Source organism: Oncorhynchus mykiss, chromosome 6 (genome assembly GCF_013265735.2).
Source record: "Oncorhynchus mykiss isolate Arlee chromosome 6, USDA_OmykA_1.1, whole genome shotgun sequence".
Taxonomy (NCBI): domain Eukaryota; kingdom Metazoa; phylum Chordata; class Actinopteri; order Salmoniformes; family Salmonidae; genus Oncorhynchus; species Oncorhynchus mykiss.
Window position 1 is genome coordinate 24,024,287 of NC_048570.1, and position 22,169 is coordinate 24,046,455.

Genomic DNA, 22,169 nt, shown 5'->3' on the forward strand with positions numbered 1-22,169 from the left:
CCCTTGCACAAAGAACACCATCTCCCTTGCACAAAGAACACCATCTCCCTTGCACATCACTAACAGTCAGAGTGAAGAAGCATGAAGAGGTAACATAAGGATGAAAGTATTATAACACTTGGCAGTGATGCATTAGTGTATGCTGCTGACTGTGTGCTTGCTCTAGGCAATACGGTGTCTTAAAAGCAGGCAGAATAAAAATGAAAAATATATGAAAAATATACAATTGTCGCCCATAGTTGGGCTGCAGTGACATTGGCCATGGTACACCCAGTTGCTGGTATATGGCTGAGCTGTGCTAGTGCCTGATAAAGAGACAGAGGGCTTGGTTGGCATGCAGAGGGCCTGAGAGTGAGTGAGCGAGTGAATGAGAACTGTCCAGGATAAAACAGGGGTTGTTCCAGTTCTTCTCTCACTCACCATCAGGCCCAGTTTCACACATGCAGTTCCACCTTCTGCCTACAGCGAGAGCTACAGGTATGTGTCCTGATGATCTGCCTCTGTGCTACTCAGGCTCTGTCTGGACATCTGGAGGGGCGACTCTTTGAGAAGAGACTGGTCGTTAAAGACTGGTTGGTCGTTGAGGGCTGGTTGGTCATTAAGGGCTGGTTGTTGGGGTAGGTGAGAGTCTTTAGGTGTGTTTGGGAGGTGTGTGTCATTGACGAGGAGCTTCTGTACTGGTGAGTCTCTCAGAGTAGGCTGAGGATCTCTGAGTGGAAGCTGAGGCAGAGGATATCTGAGTGGAAGCTGAGGATCTCTGAGTGGAAGCTTAGGGTCACCAGGTAAATTATAAGGGTTGGGGATCTCCGTGACAGGAGGAGGGGTTTTCTTCATACTTCCTTTCTTAATGCTCTTCTTCTCCTCTTTGCCCTTCTTCTCTCCCTTCTGCAGCTGAGGGGCAGGCAGGGGCGACTCGACGATGATGGTGGGGTTCTGACGAAGGTCCTGGCGACTGGGAGGCTCCGAGGCCATGATAGCCCTGGCACCGTGCATTCTGGGAGGAGACTTCCAGTGCAGCTCACCGCGGTTCTTCCTCCAGCGCTTCAGCTGAACATGGTGCTCGCTCTCAACGTCCCGCTCTGAGATGGGCACATCCAGAACCTGAGGGAGGAGAAGAAAGAGAGAGAGGTTACTGCTGGTCACTGATAGATTATAGGCATGCAGTACACTGGGAAACTTATGTATGAAAATACTCAATTGGTTTAGGCTATCTTGTAGGAAATGTGATTCAAAAAGTATAGTGCTAATGGCCAAGAGGAGAAAAGGTTTGTTAGGTGGTGAGACATTCCAGTCCTTATCTTAACCTTGTTAGTAAATGTCAAACTGCCTGAGGCTAAAGGAGCTTCATAGTCACTCACAGTGAGGATGGTCAACACTATCAGAGAGGCTATTGTCAAAGTGAAGAGACACCCACACAAAGCCAGAGAGGGACTAGACACTGACCAGTCAGAACTGTGAATCACTTTAACTTCCACTCTGAACTCTACATTTCCACTGTATTACTACATTTTTGAACAGCCATTGCTCTCTTTAGCCAGGCACAGATGATATTTCCACTCTGGGTAAAATAGGGGTGTCATTCTAATCGCTATCTAACCGGACTCAGCAGCTAGATGTATCCCAGTGTGCTTGAAGACGATACTTCTCCGGTGTTTATTATTGTGTAAGTCCTGTGTATCTCTATAGTCGTTGACTCCCTGCTAGTGAAGCCCTTACCTCCCGGGCGAGGAAGCCCTTACCTCCCGGGCGAGGAAGCCCTTACCTCCCGGGCGAGGAAGCCCTTACCTCCCGGGCGAGGAAGCCCTTACCTCCCGGGCGAGGAAGCCCTTACCTCCCGGACGAGGAAGCCCTTACCTCCCGGACGAGGAAGCCCTTACCTCCCGGACGAGGAAGCCCTTACCTCCCGGACGAGGAAGCCCTCCTGCATGTAGCGTGGCTCTATGGCCCTCAGCAGCTCCATGGTCTCATACTGGCCCTGACACGCATTCAGCTTCTCACGGGTACCCAGCATGCACTTCAGCAGCACCAGGCCCACCCGGAAAATTATCTTTACACCTGGGGGAGAGGTAATAGGTCACACAGTCACTAACTGGACATGAGGGATGATTCCAGAGTTTAACATCCACAATTGCAAGCATCACCGGAACTTTACTGATTATCTCAATGGGTGATCAACAATAGTGCCCATCTCCAGTGTATAAATTGGAGGTTGTAACTGAATGAATCCAAGACAGATGTTTGTGTGGGAGTTTCTGCAACTAACGAACCGTCACAGAGGAACATGTCCCAGACACGGAGAACTGAGGCCCAGGGCAGGGTGCGGGAGAAGGCACACATGAACCACTCTGTCATGTAGAGAATGGGCTCTATTTTATGTTTCTCCAGGTGGCGGTAGGTTATGGGGGAGACACGCCGCATCAAAGCATACAGGATCTCTCCATCTAACTGGATGGCCTCCTGCAGGGACAGAGGAGAGAGAGAAGTACATAGTTTCATCCTGACAGGAGAACAAAACACATCTTGTGTGGTCTACCTTACTCTATGGGCCTTATCTTGTAGTGCATTAGTGAAGGGTACATGTCTTACCAGCCCTGCACTGTAGTATCCAGGGAGGTACTTCTCACAAATTTGGACCAGCCCCCAGAATGCATCCTGTGGAAAAACATACAGATGATGGTGTTAGGAAATTGTGACTGGAACCATACCTTTAGAGGGAAACAACTAAAGCACAAAGTTACGGCAGGCTAGCTATAGGTGTAGCGTACATAAACAATTCCATTGTAACAAGGGTCACAAAAGGAAGGAAGCTGGTCGAGAGCACTATTCACTTAGCTAAACCACAGGTCAGGGAGTCATTGTGAGAGAACCACAGCACAAGAGGCACAGGGTTCACCTCAGCAGGCATGTGCATGAGCAGCACAGCAGCAATGGGGGCCTGGGCTTGACAGTAGCCTTCCTCTGGCCTGTACAGCGTGTAGGCCTTCAGAACACGGAACAGGTCCTTCTGTCTGTGTGGGTAAACAAACACACACACAAACCCATGAACACAGCAATGAACACACACACGGACAAAGGTCAGACAAGACTAAATGTCAAACATTAGTCCCTGAGTGAGGATAAACGATCCTATTGTGTGAGACAACTAACCCGTGGCCCCCTCGTGATACAAACATCTCATGGAAGGGGAACTGTCTGTGCAGGTCTTTCTCAATCACATCCAGCTCTTTTGGGTCTCCAGCCTGACTGTCCAGCTCCTGAAACAACACTAGGGAGAATCAACCTCAGTCCCACACAGGAAAAACAAACAGAGAGCGTGAGCAAGAGAAAGAACATAACCAACCTCGAACTTCCCCCGGTTCTGTTCCCTCTTCACTTTTCCTCCTGACAGGTAGAGCCAAGCACGGCCTCGCAGTGAGGGAGGGATTCCTTTCTGGCACCGCAGTCTCACCTGTTAAAGAGACAGAAAAATGTATTTATTACCAACCAAAGATTGTTCCAAAGACTGTAAAAAATCCAGCTGCATTACAAGAGAGTTGTTATACTAGAGCATTATAGAGTCAGTATCGTTGACTGAACTGGAGGGACCCTGTAATCATGGAAACAAAACAAGCCGTTGGACCTATACAATACTCTATGCGTTCAGTTGAATAACTCATTCACACTTCTACTCAGTCCATTTCTTTTTACAGAGATCATAAGCTACTGCCACTCTTTCCAGAAGAGTATGAACAGCCATTGGAGGAAGTCATGGAACAGCAAAGTAGAGAAGGGGAAACAGAGACACTATGACTCCTGAGTGAACTCTGGGATCAACCAGCATAGCAGCCAGAGGAAACATTGCTTACTGATCATTTTTGTGTTTATTTAAGTGCGTGCACTTCAGTGCGTTTCATGTGGTAATACCCTTAACCAAGGCATACTTGAGTTTGCAGTGAGAACAAGCTAGTCGCTGTCAAACCTGCAATCTCCACCCTAACTTTGTTACAGGGATGGGTCATGTGATGTTACCCCCACCCAGAGTCTTGCTCGGTCACGTGTTCCAACATGGAGTCGGTGAGGGAAATAAAGGGATGGGTTGTGTTATGCCCTGCTGCTGACTCATGGAATTGCGATTAGGCTGAAGTTTAATAGTTAACGTTAGACACACGGGTAGAACTGGCTAGGCAACTTGAGATGGAAACCAACCGGCCTGAGAAGCCAAAGCCCTGAACAACCTCCATGAAGGAAACTATCCAAAGCTTTACACTTCTTCCAACCATTAAAGTTTACTGGGGAAGAAACAAGTCAGTGTCTGACATGCAGGTTAATCACTGGCTTGTCTGAATTATTAGGGAACACAAACAGTGTTGTTGTTCTAACAGTAACTGTGCTGTAGCAGCCATTACAATACAGCCCAAACCCCCAACATGCCTGGACAGAGGATGGCATGGAAGCAATACTTAGATTTACAAAACCAGGGCAGAGTGCTATCAAGATGCAAGAACTAACTAGGCCCTGGTTGGCTAATAACATAATAAGGAGTTGCCACATACTGTGCAAGAACTTATTTAGGATCGTTTAAGGAATAATTAAGACCACCAGATGGTAAGAGACAGTGTCACAACAGTCTAGACACGGCAACAAATTAAGTTGTCAGCCCTATGAATGTTCCAACTCTCAGCAACTCTCTGACCTTTTTGTGTCTCTTGACCATCCATTTGTCCCAGTTGCTCAGCATGTCTAGCCACTTGACCTCTCGCTGCCTCAGCACCTCTGGAGGGACATCCTGAGCCCTGAGGGAGAGACAGAAGAACAAGGAGGACATGTTAGAACTTCCTAAATCTAAACAAAATGATAGAATTCATTTGATAAAAATCTGTTATAGCTTTCTAGAGTTTCAAATTGTTTTATAAAAAAAAAAAAGTGTAGAACTAGAATGCAAATAAACAGGTTTTGAAGCATTAAAGATAAGAAATTCAGAGGGAGGAAAGGGTAAAACAGGTATCTGGGAGGCATTTGATTTTCCCTCTACGTACGCAGGCAGGGTGGGCCTTGTGCAGAACCAGAAAAGAGATTAGGTAATGCTATAATGTGGTAAGTTTGGCTCCATGCCTCCATCCAAGAAATGGAACTGAGCATGAGAAAATATATAGGCCTAACGTTTTCTTATAGCTTGGCTTGATGGCGCTCAAGCAGCATGTAATCATCAGCACAACCTTGTAATCATGGGATATAAGAAGTCTTCAAAGAGAGGCCTTTAAATTTTGACAACCCTCTTTCCTCTTAAAGCCAGAAGCCTTAGTTGCTGCATCCACTTTTTCTCTTCTGAATGATTGATCTATACCCATTGATTGTTGAAGAATATAACATATAAATGCCTCATGTGCTCAGTTCAACTGTAGTACCTCATCAGAACACAAAATAGTTTACCAAAATGTTAGTAAACAAAGTCAAATGTAAACAAGAACTGTTTAGCTTCAAAGCCTGGTAAAAACAGAGCTATGGATACAAGGACTGGACATGATATCACATGTATTGTCTATGAATTTGAGAGCGGTTACATTTCTCCAGCCCCATCTCTTGCCTTTTCAGAAAAATGGGGGTGGGAAACTCTTTCCTATTGTTTCAATTAAGGATTCTAGCAGTAATTCTATTCACTCCAATCCCCAAAGCTAAGATACAAATATTTATCTTCCTTTGCCAGTTTGCCTACCACCTTACACAAATGAAAATAAATAGACTCTGCTGTACTTAAGTAGAATTTTGTTCATCACATAGAAATCTTAATTTAAAAAAATATTTGTCTCCCATTCCCTATAAAACCCTGAGCCAGAAGAGGCACTCCAACAATGGGGCACCAGAGATGTTGCACAAGGCCAGCCAACACTACAGAACACAGGAAGCTCCCAGACAGATAGTGCTTGCACATATTTCACTCATTCCTTCCATTTGCAGTGTGCTACACTGCAGGGCATGGACATAAGCACAAGAACAAAGACTTCTCACAATTAGAGAGACTTACCTCTTGTTGCCTCTGGCAAAACCATAAAAGAGGAAATTGGAATAAAATACATAATATTGTTGACATATTAAATTATTTGGAAGGAGAAGGGTGCATTGAGAAAATCAATGTGTAATCAATGCATATCCCAGTTGCAGTACTCTAACTATGCATCCTAAGATTTCAACTTAATGTAAGCCTACTATTAAAAGAAAAGAGACAAGTCAGTCATGAAAAACATGTGCTGAACCAAGTGTAAAAGGAAGAAAACAAAGCCTGGTGTCCCTCCAATCATGACAGGGAGCATTTGAGTCCCCATGCTGTCAGCTGCATAGTCCAAAAGTTAATATGACGTCAGTGTCCATAAGGCATTGTGATTCAAAGACACCACAAAAGAGGGAGATGAACAGGAAAGGAGACTAAGATGATAAAGCTGGTCAGTGTCGCCCTTCACACCTAAAGGTTTATTCTCAGTTCCCCCTTTCAGGGTGTTCGGTTCTTATCATCCTAGGCAAGACCAAACACTGTATGTAAACAATCAGGGGCCTTCCCAGAACTTCAGCACAGACTGGTGGCTTCAAGGGAGGGTCTCTGCTTACAGAGACTTTATGCTAGTCCGCAGTTTTAGTAAATTGGTTCACATATCTTAAAATAGTACAGGGTATTTAAACAACTTAGTTAGAGAAATAAGTCACATTCGGTAAGAACAGTGCGTTTATGCCAAGTACACCCCAAATGGCCCCATTCACATTAATTGGGAGGTTGATACTGGAGGCATGCCTTTTTTCATAGATGGGACTAGAGAAGAGACAACCCTTTAAAAACACACATTTGATGTAGTCACATTTCACACACCCAAGTAACTATAGGAGTGTGCAAGCTTACAAATTATATGGGACAATGTGAGCAGAACACCAACGTTACTTACGATTCTTCTGAATACTGTTGCGCCCCTCCAATAAATCCATATTTATCAGTGTGCCTGTCGTTGGTAAAGCCGTTCATCTCGGAGTCTGAGCCAAGGGAGCTCTCGTCGTCCATATGACTGCTACTAATGGTCCTAATACTTCTCGAGTCGGCCGACTGGCGACCATTCCCTATTTTAGCCATGATTCTCTCAATAATACATTTATTTATTTGGCACTGTCACAACCAACAGTATGTAACCAGGCGAACGTTTACAAACAAAACTAATGTCATGGAATACGTAGCTAGCTAACGATAGCTGTCAGGACTAGCTAGCGTCTGGTATGTAGCTAGCTATTTCATCTAGTTATTAACAACAAAATTCGTAACTGAGCGAGCGAAATGTTAGTAAACACCCCACGTTTTCCCGTGTGATGTTGACGTCCCAGCCTTTTCAGACAGTAACATCAGCTAGCTGCCGTGTGTGCGTTAATGATCGTAAACGAATCTGGCTAGCCTAGCTAGCTTGTAATGTGGCAATGAATTAGTTAGCTAGAAAGTTAGCCAGCTAGCTAACTAGGTAGCACAATTCACCACAAATGTGTATTTGTTGGTTATGTCATGTTGGTGAAGCAAGCTAAAAGACAGTTTGTGTCGTTCCTTCCTTCCTCTTGGTCCATGTATTCTGTTTCCTTGTCAAGGCAAGTTGAGAAGTTCGGATGTCCTGCCTGCGCTCTCATCTAGCGCAGTGGTTGCAACTTGCTTTCCCCATTGGTAGTCACATCAGCTGCCTCACTCTCTTGAACATCTGCTTACTCAATATTTTGAGCTGCATATCCCAGTTGCACACCATGACAGTATGCCCCATTCAAAATACTGAACACACTCAAATGACATAATGGTGACATTTTATTACTTTATTTGATGGACTGACATGGGCTGGAAAATCTGGACAGAAACCACCTGCATGCATACAATCCCCTTAAATAATACAATTAACATTTAGAAAAGAATCAAGGCTTAAAATACGAAACCAAAACTAATTATAGGTTATGTATAGACTACGCCTCAAGCATTCTTTATAATTGGTATGACCAACAAAGGACATAAATCATTTGAAAGAGCTGCTCTGGTAAAGTTGCTCATTTACCCCCATTTTTCTGACATTATAATAATTACTTGGGGGTAAATTACAAAATGTCGCAAACTGGCTGTGTATGGCAGAGAAACCTGTTGGGGGGATGTTCACTTCTTTCTCCCACCTCTCTCCTTCAGTGCCAGGTGTATGACTGAACCGTTGTTCATGTTGTAGTAGGCCAGCGAGTTGGAATCTTTGATGAAAATTCCCTGTAATAGAAGTGATAGATGTAAATGACTCCAATGATAACCAGTCACGTCAGTTTACATTTACACATACAATTATTTAAATGGAAACAACAATGCTTACCTCATACTGTAGCTTTTGTTTTCCAGCTGGCATGCCAGTGGCTTCATGGATTTTGACTTTAATAACAGATACCTGTGGTGAGATAGAATGGGAAGTTCAGAAATGTGAAATATTCCAGAAAATTTGACTTCATGGATGTGCACTCATGAGAATATATACTGTATTGGTAAAAGGGAGAGTGGAATGGTAGGTGAACTACTAACATACCTGATCTGTGAGTGGGACAGTGAAGTTGAGCGCTTGTCCACTTAGCTTCCATTCCGTCTTGTCCTGCATGTTGGGAACTTGTACTTTGACCGACACCGAACCCTATAAAATAATATACAGTAGAATAACCCGTACATGTCAATATACAGAACTACCAACAGCAAGCATAGGATGACCAACATGGCATATAAAAATACAGCCGTGGATCATTCACACTACCGCATTTTGCCATTAGTCCATGATATTTAATAGGCCAACAAACCTTGTATATGCGGAGGAAATCCTCCTCTGGTATAAGGTTGTCCTCTGTCTTCATCTTCTTGGTGGCAGGCTCATCATCATGGCGTGGGGGTGGGTGGGAAGGTGGCTGAGGGTCAGGGCGGGGGGGCTGCGGGACAGGAGGGGCAGGGACAAATGCTGGACAGGAAAGAAGATTAAAGTCAGTCAATCTATCAATAACATGCTTAAAAATAGTAAATAAAGTAATTTGTTGCACTGCATATTTCTGAAGTCATTCATTGGATTTCAAAGTATTTAACACTGTGAGAATAGTATAGCAATGGATCTCTTACAAGTTGGTACCACCATGGGGGGTGGTCTGGGGGCCATCATGTGAGGTGGTTGGGGCATGGGTACCACGTTGATGCGGGGAGCATGCATCATGGGAGGCATGGGTGTTAGAACCTGCCCTGGGGCCAGGCGCATCTGCACAGGGGCCATGGGGGGCCGTGGAATCACAGGCACAGCTGACAGGAGAGTGGTGCGTACAGGGGGCAGCATCTGCATGATTCACAAGGAAGAATATACAGTCAACCTTATATATTGACAAATTCATGTTACATAAAATAAATGATTTAACACTTCTATTGAACAAGAAAGCAACTTGCGGAAGGAGGGGCCCGAGCCATCGTGTTCATTGGAGGGCTGGGTTTGGGCAGAAGGGGGGCAGAGGAGATGAGGGGTGATTGATGATGATGGTAAAGCTCAGGCTTGCTCGGTCCAATCTTCTCTTTGCTTTCATCCTCCTGCACCAGTCCCTTGGCCTTGTGAATGGCCTCAATCTGCTCCTGTAGGGTGATGTTGGCCTGTGCTGCTTGCTGAGTACGTGCCATGCTGCCAGAGTGCCCATCCCAGGTCACCTAAGAAAGGAAGGTGCGTTAAGTAAAAACTCTGACCACATAATGACAACTAAATTAAGTTAGAGATTATAACCTAATGACTAGTAATCGATTCCTCTTAGACATTTATTTTACACAAAAAGAAAACAAATGGCTATTCCCTCTCCACTTGCACTCACCTTCTCCTCAGGCTTCTGGATCTCCTCTTCTCCAATCTTCTTACCGATGGCTGTCTCCTCCACGCCAAAGATATCAGTACGCCTCTCAGCCAACTGTTTCAGGCTGCTCTCAATGTCCATGCCAGGGGCGTAAACCTCGTCCTCGATTTGCCTCTCTCTGATGCCCCGGTCCCTCTGCTCCAGCCAGCGGGGATCCAGTAGCCCAATGCGCATGTGCTCCTGCATCTTACTGGCTTGGATCCTCTCACCCGTGATGGGAGAGATGAGGTACTCATCCAGAGTCTTGGCTGGAGGCTGTGGCTTGGAGGCTACAGGGCAAGAAAAATGTATCAAATGTAAGGGCAAATGAAGAACATGCATGTATTTTCCTGACCTTTATTGTCATACATGATATTAAAACATCTAGCATAAGGGGTGTTTAGGTCCTGATGATGGAATCTCTCTCACCTTTGGGGTCATAGTCCTTGCGGATAATGACCTGGTCTGGAGTAGGGGGCAGTGGGGGTGGCATGGGGTTGTCTGGGGGCAATGGTGCCTTGCCATCTTCCTCATCATCAGAACCCTGGGCAGAAGGCATCAAAGACTCATGTGACTCTACATTGATTACACTATTTCCTAATAATAGTAATATTACATTCATGTTCAATCAGTAACTCTGTTAAGGAGTAATAAGCTGTTAATGACTTCCTACTGTTGTGTGTGTATACTGAAACAGGTCTGTCTACTAACCTCATCCATGTCTTGCAGCTGTGTGTCCTGATCAGGCTGTGTGGGACGCCCATCATCCCGCTCCTCCCGCTCATCGTCCTCCTCATCCTCACTTTCAACCTCCATCTCCACCTCCTCACTCTCTCCAAACTTGTCATAACGCTCCTGGGTCAGGATGCGAGCTCCCAGCTCCTCAGGTGTGGTGGGTGGGGGGAAGTGGCCTGTTGGAATACAAGTCATAACACCATCATTACAAAACTAGTGACACAGGCGGTGGAAAACAATCTCTCAGGAACCGAAAATGAACTATCTATTCATATTAATTTGTCTGGCTGACAGTTCATTTCTCTACCTTGTTCATTAGGCTGAAAGTCCACGGTCTCCACCACTACAAAGTCATGCCAGTCAATTTGGGCGTAGGACACACGTTCTTTCTCCCGCTCCTCCTCCTCCTTCTTCCTTTCACGTTCCTGGAACTTCGCCCATTCAACACGGTACCTCACCTGTTGGTAAAGCCAGGCGATAAACTGTTAATGCATGGAATTATAGACTATGGCCATTTTAAGAGCTTATGGTCTGTAAACCCTACATCAAAGCTTCAGGGACATACCTGGTCCAGCACCTCCCTGGGGTTCTCAGACTCTCTTTTCAGCTTTATCAGAAGTCCCTTGGGAGGGATCAGAATCTAGGTGGGAAAAGACCCAAGACGGGTGGGCATCACAACACAACCAGCTGAAGACATGTTATCCTACAAACAAGCCAAATTATTATATGATGGGCGGCAGGTAGCCTAGTGGTTAGAGCGTTGGACTTGTATCCGAAAGGGTGCAAGATCGAATCCCCAAGCTGACAAGGTAAAAATCTGTCGTTCTGCCCCTGAACAAGGCAGTTAACCCACTGTTTCCTAGGCCGTCATTGAAAATAGGAATTTGTTCTTAACTGACTTGCCAAGTTAAATAAAGGTAAAAAAAATAAAAATAAAATGTAATGATATATTTCAACAAGGTATATGCCACAATCAATAATAATTGGTATGACGCTGTACCTTAGTGTACTGCTCCACCAGCTTGGTGAAGTAGTTGAAGAGGCTGTGTTGAGGTCGCAGGAAGTCAAACTGGTAGTTTCGCTGTTCTTTCTGCATGAGCTGTGTGAGGAACTGGCGCCCGTTGCGAGCAACAAACTGGGCGGTCAGCTTGACAACATCCAGGTCGAATGCTGAGATTGAAGGAGGGTCAGCAATGAACTCAAACTCAGGTGGAGGCTCCTTTGGCACCACTGTCTCATGAATCACTTGAGCCTGCACCTACCGGTAAAGGAAACCATAACTTAGAATAGCTCTTTTTAGGCATCAATCATGTCTTACACTTTACAGTGAACAAATGACAATCAGTGATTTATAAATCGATAGATAAAAAACCAGCGAATGCCTAGGAAGGCACACCTTTTGAGGAAGCTGCTGTGAGTTCTGCAGGGCCTGCTGCTGCATGACCTTTGGTACGGCCGCAGACGGCTCCTGGCCCTTGCCCTCCTTGAATTCATTGACTTTGTGGCGGTAGTAAGCATGGTATGGGTCGTTAGGGTTCAGGAAGTTAAACTTTGGGTTGTTGATCTCATTCTGACGGATCCTTGCCTCGAACTCTGGTCCATTCCTGAGAATTAATGGAAGGAAAAGGATGCATGACCATTGCAATACGAGGTCGTACAATTTTATAAAAACCCGACTGAGAATGAGACTGAAAAACCAACCTGGCTACAAAACTGGCAGTCTTGTCGACGATGTTTCGGACCTCAGGAGGTGGATAGATGATCCCAACTATGGGTTTTGTTGCTGGGGTTTCCTCTGTTGACTCATCTGCCTGTTGAAACAATATATAATGCAGAAATTACCTGTCTCGTGAGGCTTTACAAACATTGTCATGTTGAGGCTTCCTAGGCTACCTGGCTTATTAGAGAGATGTATTTATAATGAGATGATCATGTCTCCAATCTAAACATGAGTCATTGTCCCAAAGGCGGGCAACAAACTTAGGTCCAAAATAAGCCCATAGAAAACACATTAGGCTTATTTTAGACAGATTTTGGCGAGAGGTTCACCCCTTCCTTTCTGCTGCCTTGCACAGGTCGGCTGATCCAGCAGCAGGAAAGGTAAGTGATTTTATCACAGCATATGCAGTGATGTAAAGTACTTAAGTAAAAATAATTTAAGTACTACTTAAGTAGTTTTTTGGGGTATATGTACTTTACCATTTATATTTGACAACTTCTACTTTTACTCCACTACATTCCTAAAGAAAATTATGTACTTTTTACTCCATACATTTTCCCTGACACCAAAATGTACTCGTTACATTTTGAATGCTAAAGCAGGACAGAATTATGGCTCCTGTCATATAATGCGTTGTCATCCCTACTGCCTCTGATCTTGCGGACTCACGAAACACAAATACTGTGTTAGCAAATGATGTCTGATTGTTGGAGTGTTCCGACAGAGATGGCCGCCTCACTTCACGTTCCTAGGAAACTTTTTTTTAAGTGTTATTTCTTACATTGGTACCCCATGTAATCTTAGGTTTCATTACATAGTCAGGAGGAACTACTGAATATAAGAGCATTCTTTAACTCACCATCATTACGACCAGGAATACGACTTTCCCGAAGCGAATCCTCTGTTTTGCCCACCACCTAGGACAACGGATCGGATCCCAGCCGGTGAACCAAAACAATGTCGCCGTAAAAGGGACAAACGAAGCGGTCTTCTGGTCAGGCTCCGGAGACGGGCACATCGCGCACCACTCCCTAGCATACTACTCGCCAATGCCCAGTCTCTTGACAACAAGGTTGATGAAATCCGAGCAAGGGTAGCATTCCAGAGAGACATCAGAGACTGTAACATTCTTTGCTTCAAGGAAACATGGCTCACTCAAGACACGCTATCGGAGTCGGTACAGCCAACTGGTTTCTTCACGCATCGCGCCGACACTCAAGACACGCTATCGGAGTCGGTACAGCCAACTGGTTTCTTCACGCATCGCGCCGACAGAAACAAGCATCTTTCTGGTAAGAAGAAGGGCGGAGGGGGGGGGGTATGCCTTATGATTAAAGAGACATGGTGTGATCATAACAACATACAGGAACTCAAATCCTTCTGTTCACCTGACTTAGAATTCCTTACAATCAAATGTCGACCGCATTTTCTACCAAGAGAATTCTCTTCGATAATAATCACAGCCTCATATATTCCCCCCCAAGCAGACACATCGATGGCCCTGAACTAACTTTATTTGACTCTATGTAAACTGGAAATCACATATCCTGAGGCTGCATTCATTGTATTAGGGATTTTAACAAGGCTAATCTGAAAACAAGACTCGCTAAATTCTATCAGCATATCGATTGTGCTACCAGGGCTGGTAAAACCCTGGATCATTGTTATTCAAACTTCCGCGGCGCATATAAGGCCCTCCCCCGCATTCCTTTCGGAAAAGCGGCCCACAACTCCATTTCGTTGCTCCCAGCCTATAGACAGAGACTAAAACGGAAGCTCCCGCTCTCAGGTCTGTTCAACGCTGGTCCGAACAATCTGATTCCACGCTTCAAGATTGCTTCGATCACGTGGATTGGGATAAGTTCTGCATTGCGTCCAACAACAACATTGACGAATACGCTGATTCGGTGAGCGAGTTCATTAGCAAGTGCATTGGCGATGTCGTACCCACAGCAACTATTAAAACATTCCCAAACCAGAAACCGTGGATTGATGGCAGCATTCGCACAAAACTGAAAGCGCGAACAACTGGTTTTAACCAGGGCAAGGTGACCGGAAACATGACATAATACAAACAGTGCAGCTATTCCCTCCGCAAGGCAATCAAACAAGCTAAGCGTCAGTATAGAGACAAAGTAGAGTCGCAACTCAACGGCTCAGACACAGGAGGTATGTGGCAGGGTCTACAGTCAATCACGGATTACAAAAAGAAAACCAGCCCCGTCGCGGACCACGATGTCTTGCTCCCAGACAGACTAAACAACTTCTTTGCTCGCTTTGAGGACAATACAGTGCCACTGACACGGCCCGCTACCAAAACCTGCGGACTCTCCTTCACTGCAGCCGACGTGAATAAAACATTTAAACGTGTTAACCCTCGCAAGGCAGCAGGCCCAGACAGCATCCCCAGCTGCGTCCTCAGAGCATGCGCAGACCAGCTGGCTGGTGTGTTTACGGACATATTCAATCAATCCTTATCCAGGTCTGCTGTTCCCACATGCTTCAAGAGGGCCACCATTGTTCCTGTTCCCAAGAAAGCTAAGGTAACTGAGCTAAACGACTACCGCCCCGTAGCACTCACTTCCGTCATCATGAAGTGCTTTGAGAGACTAGTCAAGGACCATATCACCTCCACCCTACCTGACACACTAGACCCACTCCAATTTGCTTACCGCCCCAATAGGTACACAGACGACGCATTCGCAACCACACTGCACACTGCCCTAACCCATCTGGACAAGAGGAAGACCTATGTGAGAATGCTGTTCATCGACTACAGTTCAGCATTTAACACCATAGTACCCTCCAAACTCGTCATGAAGCTCGAGGCCCTGGGTCTCGACCCCGCCCTATGCAACTGGGTACTGGACTTCCTGACGGGCCGCCCCCAGGTGGTGAGGGTAGGTAACAACATCTCCACCCCGCTGATCCTCAACACTGGGGCCCCACAAGGGTGCGTTCTGAGCCCTCTTCTGTACTCCCTGTTCACCCACGACTGCGTGGCCATGCACGCCTCCAACTCAATCATCAAGTTTGCGGACGACACTACAGTGGTAGGCTTGATTACCAACAATGACGAGACGGCCAACAGGGAGGAGGTGAGGGCCCTCCCTCAGAGTGTGATGTCAGGAAAATAACCTCACACTCAACGTCAACAAAACAAAGGAGATGATCGTGGACTTCAGGAAACAGCAGAGGGAGCAGCCCCCTATCCACATCGACGGGACAGTAGTGGAGAGGGTAGAAAGTTTTAAGTTCCTCGGCGTACACATCACGGACAAACTGAATTGGTCCACCCACACAGACAGCGTGGTGAAGAAGGCGCAGCAGTGCCTATTCAACCTCAGGAGGCTGAAGAAATTTGGCTTGTCACCAAAAGCACTCAAACTTTTTACAGATAAACAATTGAAAGCATCCTGTCGGGCTGTATCACCGCCCGGTATGGCAACTGTTCCACCCACAACCGTAAGGCTCTCCAGAGGGTAGTGAGGTCTGCACAACGCATCACCGAGGGCAAACTACCTGCCCTCCAGGACACCTACACCACCGATGTCACAGGAAGGCCATAAAAATCATCAAGGACAACAACCACCCGAGCCCCTGCCTGTTCACCCCGCTATCACCCAGAAGGCGATGTCAGTACAGGTGCATCAAAGCAGGGACCGAGAGACTGAAAAACAGCTTCTATCTCAAGGCCATCAGACTGTTAAACAGCCACCACTAACATTGAGTGGCTGCTGACAACATACTGACTCAACTCCAGCCACTTTAATAATGGAAAATGTATGTAAAAAATGTATCACTAGTCACTTTAAACAATGCCACTTAATATAATGTTTACATACCCTACATTACTCATCTCATGCCTATGCCGTTCTGTACCATCACTCATTCATATATCTTTATGTACATATTCTTTATCCCTTTACACTTGTGTGTATAAAGTAGTTGTAGTGGAACCATGTGTATGTGACAAATACAATTTGATTTGCCTCTGTCTGTAATAAAAAAAAATAACATGCAAATGGTGCCGTCTGGTTTGCTTAATATAAGGAATTTCATGTATAGCATTTACTTTTACTGAAGTATGACAATTGAGAACTGTGTCTACCACTGTACTTGAGTACATTTAAAACCAGATACTTTTAGACTTTTACTCCAAGCAGTATTTTACTGGGTAACTTTCACTTGAGTCATTTTCTGTTAAGGTACCTTTACTTTTACTCAAGTATGACAATTGAGTACTTTTTCCACTACTGAGCATATGAACATCATATCAATCTGTTGTTTCACTAGCTCTACACAGAATGCAATAATATTTAATGTAAGTAGATTAACTAGACAATACAGTGTTTTTTACAGTGATTGTAATATTTCTACAAAAGCCTTCGTGTATTTTAATTACATTTATAATATCGCAGGAGGTGCATTAGAGGTGCATGCGCACTTGCTAAAAAAAACAATACTTTAGATAAACAATAGATTATTTCCAGACAAGGCAACCGAAAAAATGCCTTGTCTGGAAATAATCTATTGTATATATATATATATATATATATATATATATATATATATATATATATATATATATATGTTTTACTTTTTGGAAGTACCAGCCGGGACGTCAGTAGTTGCTCAGCAAAACTCTTTGTAAGTACCGAACGTATTTTTATATTATTAAGCTTGAAAAGCTGGTGAATGGCAAGTTGAATGACTGCTTGCTGGGATTGGAGAACGTCTCCTGTTAAACTCATCTACTGCTGTTCAGTTGCCATGTTCATACCAGTACCATTCTTAGTACAATTTGTGCAAACTCATCCGGTGTACATGCTTATTGATTCCATTCGGATTACTGTTAGTGCTATTTGGGTTGTTGATTAGCTAACGTAGCTAGATTAGTGCAGACGTTTCTTGATCTTTATTTATTTACTATTATTTTTGTGTACTCGATTGACATTGTAATGCATTGTTAGGAGCAGTAACATAAGCATTACGCGGTTCCCGCTATAACATCTGCTAAATTGTGTATGCAACCAATACACTTTGATTTGATAAAGATAGATTGAATGTACCAGATCTTACCCTGTTGTTGGGCTCCAGTTGAACCATTTGTACAGGCCCAGGCGGCATGGCTGCGCTAATTCCTTGCTTGGCTTATCTGTTAAAACGTAAAAAGTGAGGTTCGTTCTCTTCACAATTACACTACTAAGTAACAAGTCTTGTTGTGGTACTATAGCTTTGTCTAGAAACTGATTTAATTGCACAAAACTATTTCCAAATAGGACCGTTGTTCGTCAGTTGACCTGCCTGGAATGGAGGTATTTTACTTCCGGAAACACATCTAAGCATTATGGGATTTGCAGTTTTACTACCAGGTCGCTATGGAAATAAAGTGACAACATCCAACTCAGCACTGCTCTCTGTCACAGCATCTTCCTGAAGGCACAACAACAACAAGTGCCTTGAGACAATCCATGAGAGAAAGAGTGCAAGATACTAAGGTTTGTCAATATGACACATCTCTTAGGACGTCAGGACTGCGTTGAAAGTCTCCGGAGAGATTTAATAGATCTTCAAGGTGCTGTTCTCGATGTCTTCTCTCGGACAGGCCCAGTTCGATTCCCCTCCTGGAAGTTCCCAGATAAGCTTTCATGCAATCTGGACCTGGTGTCGCTATTAGAACAATACGACTTTGTTGATGGGGAAGAGGAATTCAATCAGCATTCACATATTGTTTTGCTGGAGTTGGTGATTGACAGGTAAGTTATTGTACGTTATGGCTTATTGTAAAGATCTGATGTGGCTATAGGGAATAGTTGGAAATGATTATACATGACTGTAATCCATTTATTTCCCCTAGATTGCTGCTCCTGCTGCAAAGTTTCAATGCCCATGCAGAGCAGTTGAAGTTAGGACAGAAGAGAGAACACATTCAGCAAAAAGGTCCATGTGTATCAATTGGCCTTGTAGTCAGACACTATTGGAATAACTTGATCCAGGTTGGCAACCTGAGGGCGGTGAGTTTTAAAGCACACCTGGTGTTTATTTTTCACATACAATAGCTAAATGCATATCTTATGACCATGTTGTTTCCCTCTCCTATTCAGTGCATGAAGCAAGATATTCAAGAAGTGATCAAAGCTCCAAAATGTGAGGAAAATACAACTTTTTCTTCAGAATCCTCACTGCTGAACACAAAAAGTGATCTTTGTTCACAGTCTCCATCAATAGTGTCTCAGCACTGTACCTCAAGAACAGCAGCAAGCACTCCATTGTGTCCTCCACAGAAAATATTAAATGGCTCCCTCTCCTGTCCCACTCACAGAACTTCAAGCAGCATCCCCTCCTGCCTTCCCCTTATATCCACGGACACTCGTAATGTAAGTTGCCAGACAGTAGTGTCATCCCTTGTCCCCTGTGATGCATGTGCTCAGGTCCAGTCCAGTTTGAGGGAGACTGGTGATGCTCTTGTGGAGCTGTGTCTGAGTGAGGGCCTTCCCTCCTCTCTGCAGCGCCTTCTGGTGGCTGTGGATGACACCCTGGAACAGGGCCGTCTGAATGCAGGAGATGTGTCCCAGTGGTCCATAGAGCAGCGCAGGGACATGGGCCGGGTGGGTAAGCATCTGCTGGAGGTGCGGTCCACAGTGCAGCCTCTCAGAAACAGCCTTCAGGCAGCGGAAAGGGAACGGGAGGAGTTCAGGGCTCAGCTCGGTAGAGCACAAGAGGAACTGAAGCGTGAAAGGGCAACACACCAAGCCAGCAAAAAACAGCTGGAGCAAAAACTGCAGGAGGCCCAGGTATCCAGGGAGGAGACAGAGAGGAGACTGCAGGAAGAACATGAGGAGCTAAGGAGAGGTACAGTAGTACTCAACAAGTGAGGACAGAGAGGAAACCTTGCTGACAACAAGATATTTGAAGGGAGACAAAAATAATAGGACATTTCAAGAGTAAAGGTGCTTTCATCATATTCACAATATAAATGTGTCCCTTTTAGGCACCGTGTCCCTGGAGGATAGCAACTCCAAACTGAAGGCAGGGATTAGTTTGCAAAAAGAAAGGTTACACAAACTTGGTAAGGACATACACCCCCACACCATGTCTGATGTTTTAGGAGCAGAAGGAGAGAGCCCAAGTTATCTAATTGTTGTGAACAGAAAAACTGCGAAACATTGTCCTTTCTTTGTCAGAGTGTGAGAGAGATGAGCTACATCAGGAAGTGAAGACCATGCAGGTAGAGGAAGAGGCACGGAGTAAATTAGAGGAGAAGACACAAGTGCTGGAGGCTCAACTGTCCACTACTCAGCTCTTACTTGACAAGGAGAAATCCAAGTACCAGAATGCTTGTCGCCAACAGGAGGTCAGTATAACAATCATGTATGGAGTTGGGTACTCATGGGGGCAGTCTTGAAAACCAGACCTGGGGCAGTACTAGTAAATGTTCTAAAGACACTGATTTGTGTCTTTTAAGTGAGTTGTTACTGCACAGTCTCACTCTGTCTTCAACAGTCACTGCAGGCCAAGCAGAGGTCTCTGCTGGAGCGAGTGGATGCTCTGGACCAGGAGTGTGAGGAGCTTCAGGAACAGTTGGGGAAGAGTGAGGACCGACAGACAGACCTACAGGAACGACTGACACACATCTCAGAGGAGAAGGACCAACTTGAAACCCAGCTCACCCAAGAACAGGTATATTACTACCTGACAGCCCGCAATGCAATGTTTCATATAGTTCATTTTATAGTGCTGCTTGCATACATTGGGCAGATACATATTTCAGCATAGCATATATATTACCTTATTTCATTTCCAAAGAACAATCATTTGTGTATAACTAACTGCCTTGCCTCTGCATTCCCTGAGGCCTTGTGTTCTGAGCTTCAGCAGGAGAAGCAGAGACTGGAGAGTCACGTGAGTGAGCTGAAAGACAGTGTGAATCAGTTGAGAGGAGAGGTGCAGGAGTTAGCCCAGAGGCAGAGGCTGCTGGTGGCGTTCCCGGAGCTCAACCCCCTGCCTCAGGGATCTCCACAGAGTATGTTCATTTCCCTAAATAACCCAGTGTTTTCCGTGTTGACCCACCATGTTGACTTTGTTGACTTCTGTATTGTTTGCCAGTGTGGGTTTACTTACATTTGGTTTTGAATAGTTACCACACAGACCTGGTTACAATTACAGTATGTTGACTATGCTATCACCATGTCAAGCTGCCTGTCACAGCTCTGTGCATATTCTAATCTAAGACTTGACTCTGTCTCAGGCACAGGGGATGTGTTGGGGGATATGGAGCAACAGTTACAGGCTAACTATGTTCGGATTAGGGTTCTGGAGCAGGAGAATAGCACCCTGCACAGTAGCCTGGTGAAACTGAGGGATAGAGCCCAACTAGGGGCCTCCATGGTGGAGTCCAAGGTAGGAGTCCAGGGGACAGTTCTACTCCTTTAGTGTAAAGTGTGTTGACCGTGGAAACTGATGAAAGGGGCTAAGGGGCTAATACTTCAAAACTGCTGCTGGAGAACTACTGCATGTTGTGATCCATTGAATACACCTGATTTGAACAATGATAAGGGCAGTTGTAAACATTAAACACATTGCATCTCTACAGATTACCTGTCCCAGCAGCTGTGGATTCACCCAGTCTCTGCCTGACACACCCAGCGAGAGCCAGCTAAAACCCACCCCCTATGTACAACACAGCCCTTTGTAAGTCAACACCACATAAATAACATATCCATTTATGTTTGCAGATAATACAGGGACAACAAAAATGGAATCCTACCTTAGCATGTAGGTTGTATTATTAATTCTAGTAGTGTTTTCATAAATACATCCTGACATACTCTTTATCTGTTCTCTCATTCTGTCCATCCCAGTCAGACCTCCAGTGCAGGATTGTTGAAACATGGAGTGAGGAAGAAGGGAGCAGATGAAGGGGCCGTCCCTATGGAGATGAGGCCTCGGGATCACTTGTCCACCGCTACCTCGCCACTCTCTGCCACCTCCACTACATCTCTGGTGCACCAGCAGACCCTCCGGCTCTCCCCAGACACCAGTGCAGCCAGAACCTACACAAGGATACGCCAGGCATCCAGAACCCGCTCTGTTTGCATGCACCAGAGGAAGAAGTGAATCCAGCACTTGGTGATCAACATCATGGTGACAGTTTTTTGAGCATAACAATGCTCAAAGAGGCGGGGGCTGAAAGAGGCTGTTGTTTAAAGTGTATGTCAGGCATCTCCATAAGTAGACTGTGATAAGACACAGATGATTTGGGTAGAGAAACAATACAGCTAAGCTGTAGAGTTCAGGATCTTTGTCAACATTGATCTGGCTTGAAGTCACTATTCACTTGAAAATTAATTTGCATTCATACACAATACAACTGTGGTGTCATGTTTTTTATTTCTTGAACTGTTGTGTTAATCATTTTTTCTGCACTGAATCCAGTGTTGGGGAGTAGTGCATTTTGTAGTAGCTTGGTGGTAGTTGAACTAAATTCTAATCTTGGTAGTGTTTTAAGTAGTATTTAACTTTTCCCCCCATGTAGCGGTGTAGCTAACTACTGGAACTACCCACAACTTTTTTGCAAAAATAAACTATGGGTGAAGTAGACAATTTTCTACTTTTTCGGCATCAGACCTTCCTAATTCTCACTTGAAACACAGTTTGTGTTTAATTGGCTAAATTACAAATTCTGTTAACATCTGACTAGAGTGATCTGTTCTTGCAATTTGTCGTCTTATGACATTTCAAATTTAGATATGATAATTTATCACAAAGTAGTTTGGATGTAGTTAACTTGTAAGTGAGGACTTGGTGGACTGTATATTCTTTAGGTTAGGTTTTACTTTATGTGTTCGCTACCGTG

At 44.8% G+C, this 22,169-nt stretch overlaps 4 protein-coding genes across 5 annotated transcripts; 2 read left to right on the forward strand and 2 right to left on the reverse strand.

Annotated features, from left to right (window-relative positions):
• Positions 1 to 259: 259 nt before the first annotated feature.
• On the reverse strand, positions 260 to 7,713 carry LOC110525568 (TBC1 domain family member 10A). The gene is made up of 9 exons (XM_021605785.2): positions 6,909 to 7,713; positions 4,673 to 4,772; positions 3,341 to 3,448; positions 3,148 to 3,254; positions 2,894 to 3,008; positions 2,587 to 2,652; positions 2,268 to 2,457; positions 1,901 to 2,055; positions 260 to 1,101 (listed from the first exon to the last, which is right to left on the reverse strand). Exons 1-9 carry the CDS (start codon positions 7,088 to 7,090, stop codon positions 472 to 474), a joined length of 1,653 nt encoding a protein of 550 aa, XP_021461460.2. The 5' UTR covers positions 7,091 to 7,713; the 3' UTR covers positions 260 to 471.
• A 69-nt stretch (positions 7,714 to 7,782) lies between these two features.
• Positions 7,783 to 17,634, reverse strand: LOC110525567 (splicing factor 3A subunit 1). 2 transcript variants are annotated; one of them, XM_021605784.2, is made up of 15 exons: positions 17,393 to 17,634; positions 12,292 to 12,401; positions 11,987 to 12,194; positions 11,591 to 11,842; positions 11,156 to 11,230; positions 10,898 to 11,048; positions 10,567 to 10,766; positions 10,285 to 10,399; positions 9,838 to 10,145; positions 9,428 to 9,679; positions 9,113 to 9,320; positions 8,803 to 8,957; positions 8,541 to 8,642; positions 8,334 to 8,405; positions 7,783 to 8,233 (listed from the first exon to the last, which is right to left on the reverse strand). In XM_021605784.2, exons 1-15 carry the CDS (start codon positions 17,438 to 17,440, stop codon positions 8,132 to 8,134), a joined length of 2,358 nt encoding a protein of 785 aa, XP_021461459.1. In that variant the 5' UTR covers positions 17,441 to 17,634; the 3' UTR covers positions 7,783 to 8,131. The 2 variants fall into 2 exon arrangements, with proteins under 2 accessions (XP_021461459.1, XP_021461458.1); XM_021605783.2 differs by having other exon boundaries at positions 11,591 to 11,848.
• A 108-nt stretch (positions 17,635 to 17,742) lies between these two features.
• LOC110525570 (coiled-coil domain-containing protein 157) lies at positions 17,743 to 18,073 on the forward strand. Its single transcript, XM_021605787.2, has one exon. It carries the CDS (start codon positions 17,822 to 17,824, stop codon positions 18,071 to 18,073), a length of 252 nt encoding a protein of 83 aa, XP_021461462.1. The 5' UTR covers positions 17,743 to 17,821.
• A 160-nt stretch (positions 18,074 to 18,233) lies between these two features.
• LOC110525569 (coiled-coil domain-containing protein 157) lies at positions 18,234 to 21,916 on the forward strand. The gene is made up of 10 exons (XM_021605786.2): positions 18,234 to 18,327; positions 18,418 to 18,460; positions 18,636 to 19,165; positions 19,305 to 19,382; positions 19,498 to 19,667; positions 19,817 to 19,993; positions 20,168 to 20,336; positions 20,562 to 20,713; positions 20,907 to 21,004; positions 21,175 to 21,916. Exons 3-10 carry the CDS (start codon positions 18,913 to 18,915, stop codon positions 21,428 to 21,430), a joined length of 1,353 nt encoding a protein of 450 aa, XP_021461461.1. The 5' UTR covers positions 18,234 to 18,327; positions 18,418 to 18,460; positions 18,636 to 18,912; the 3' UTR covers positions 21,431 to 21,916.
• The last annotated feature ends 253 nt before the right edge of the window (positions 21,917 to 22,169 follow it).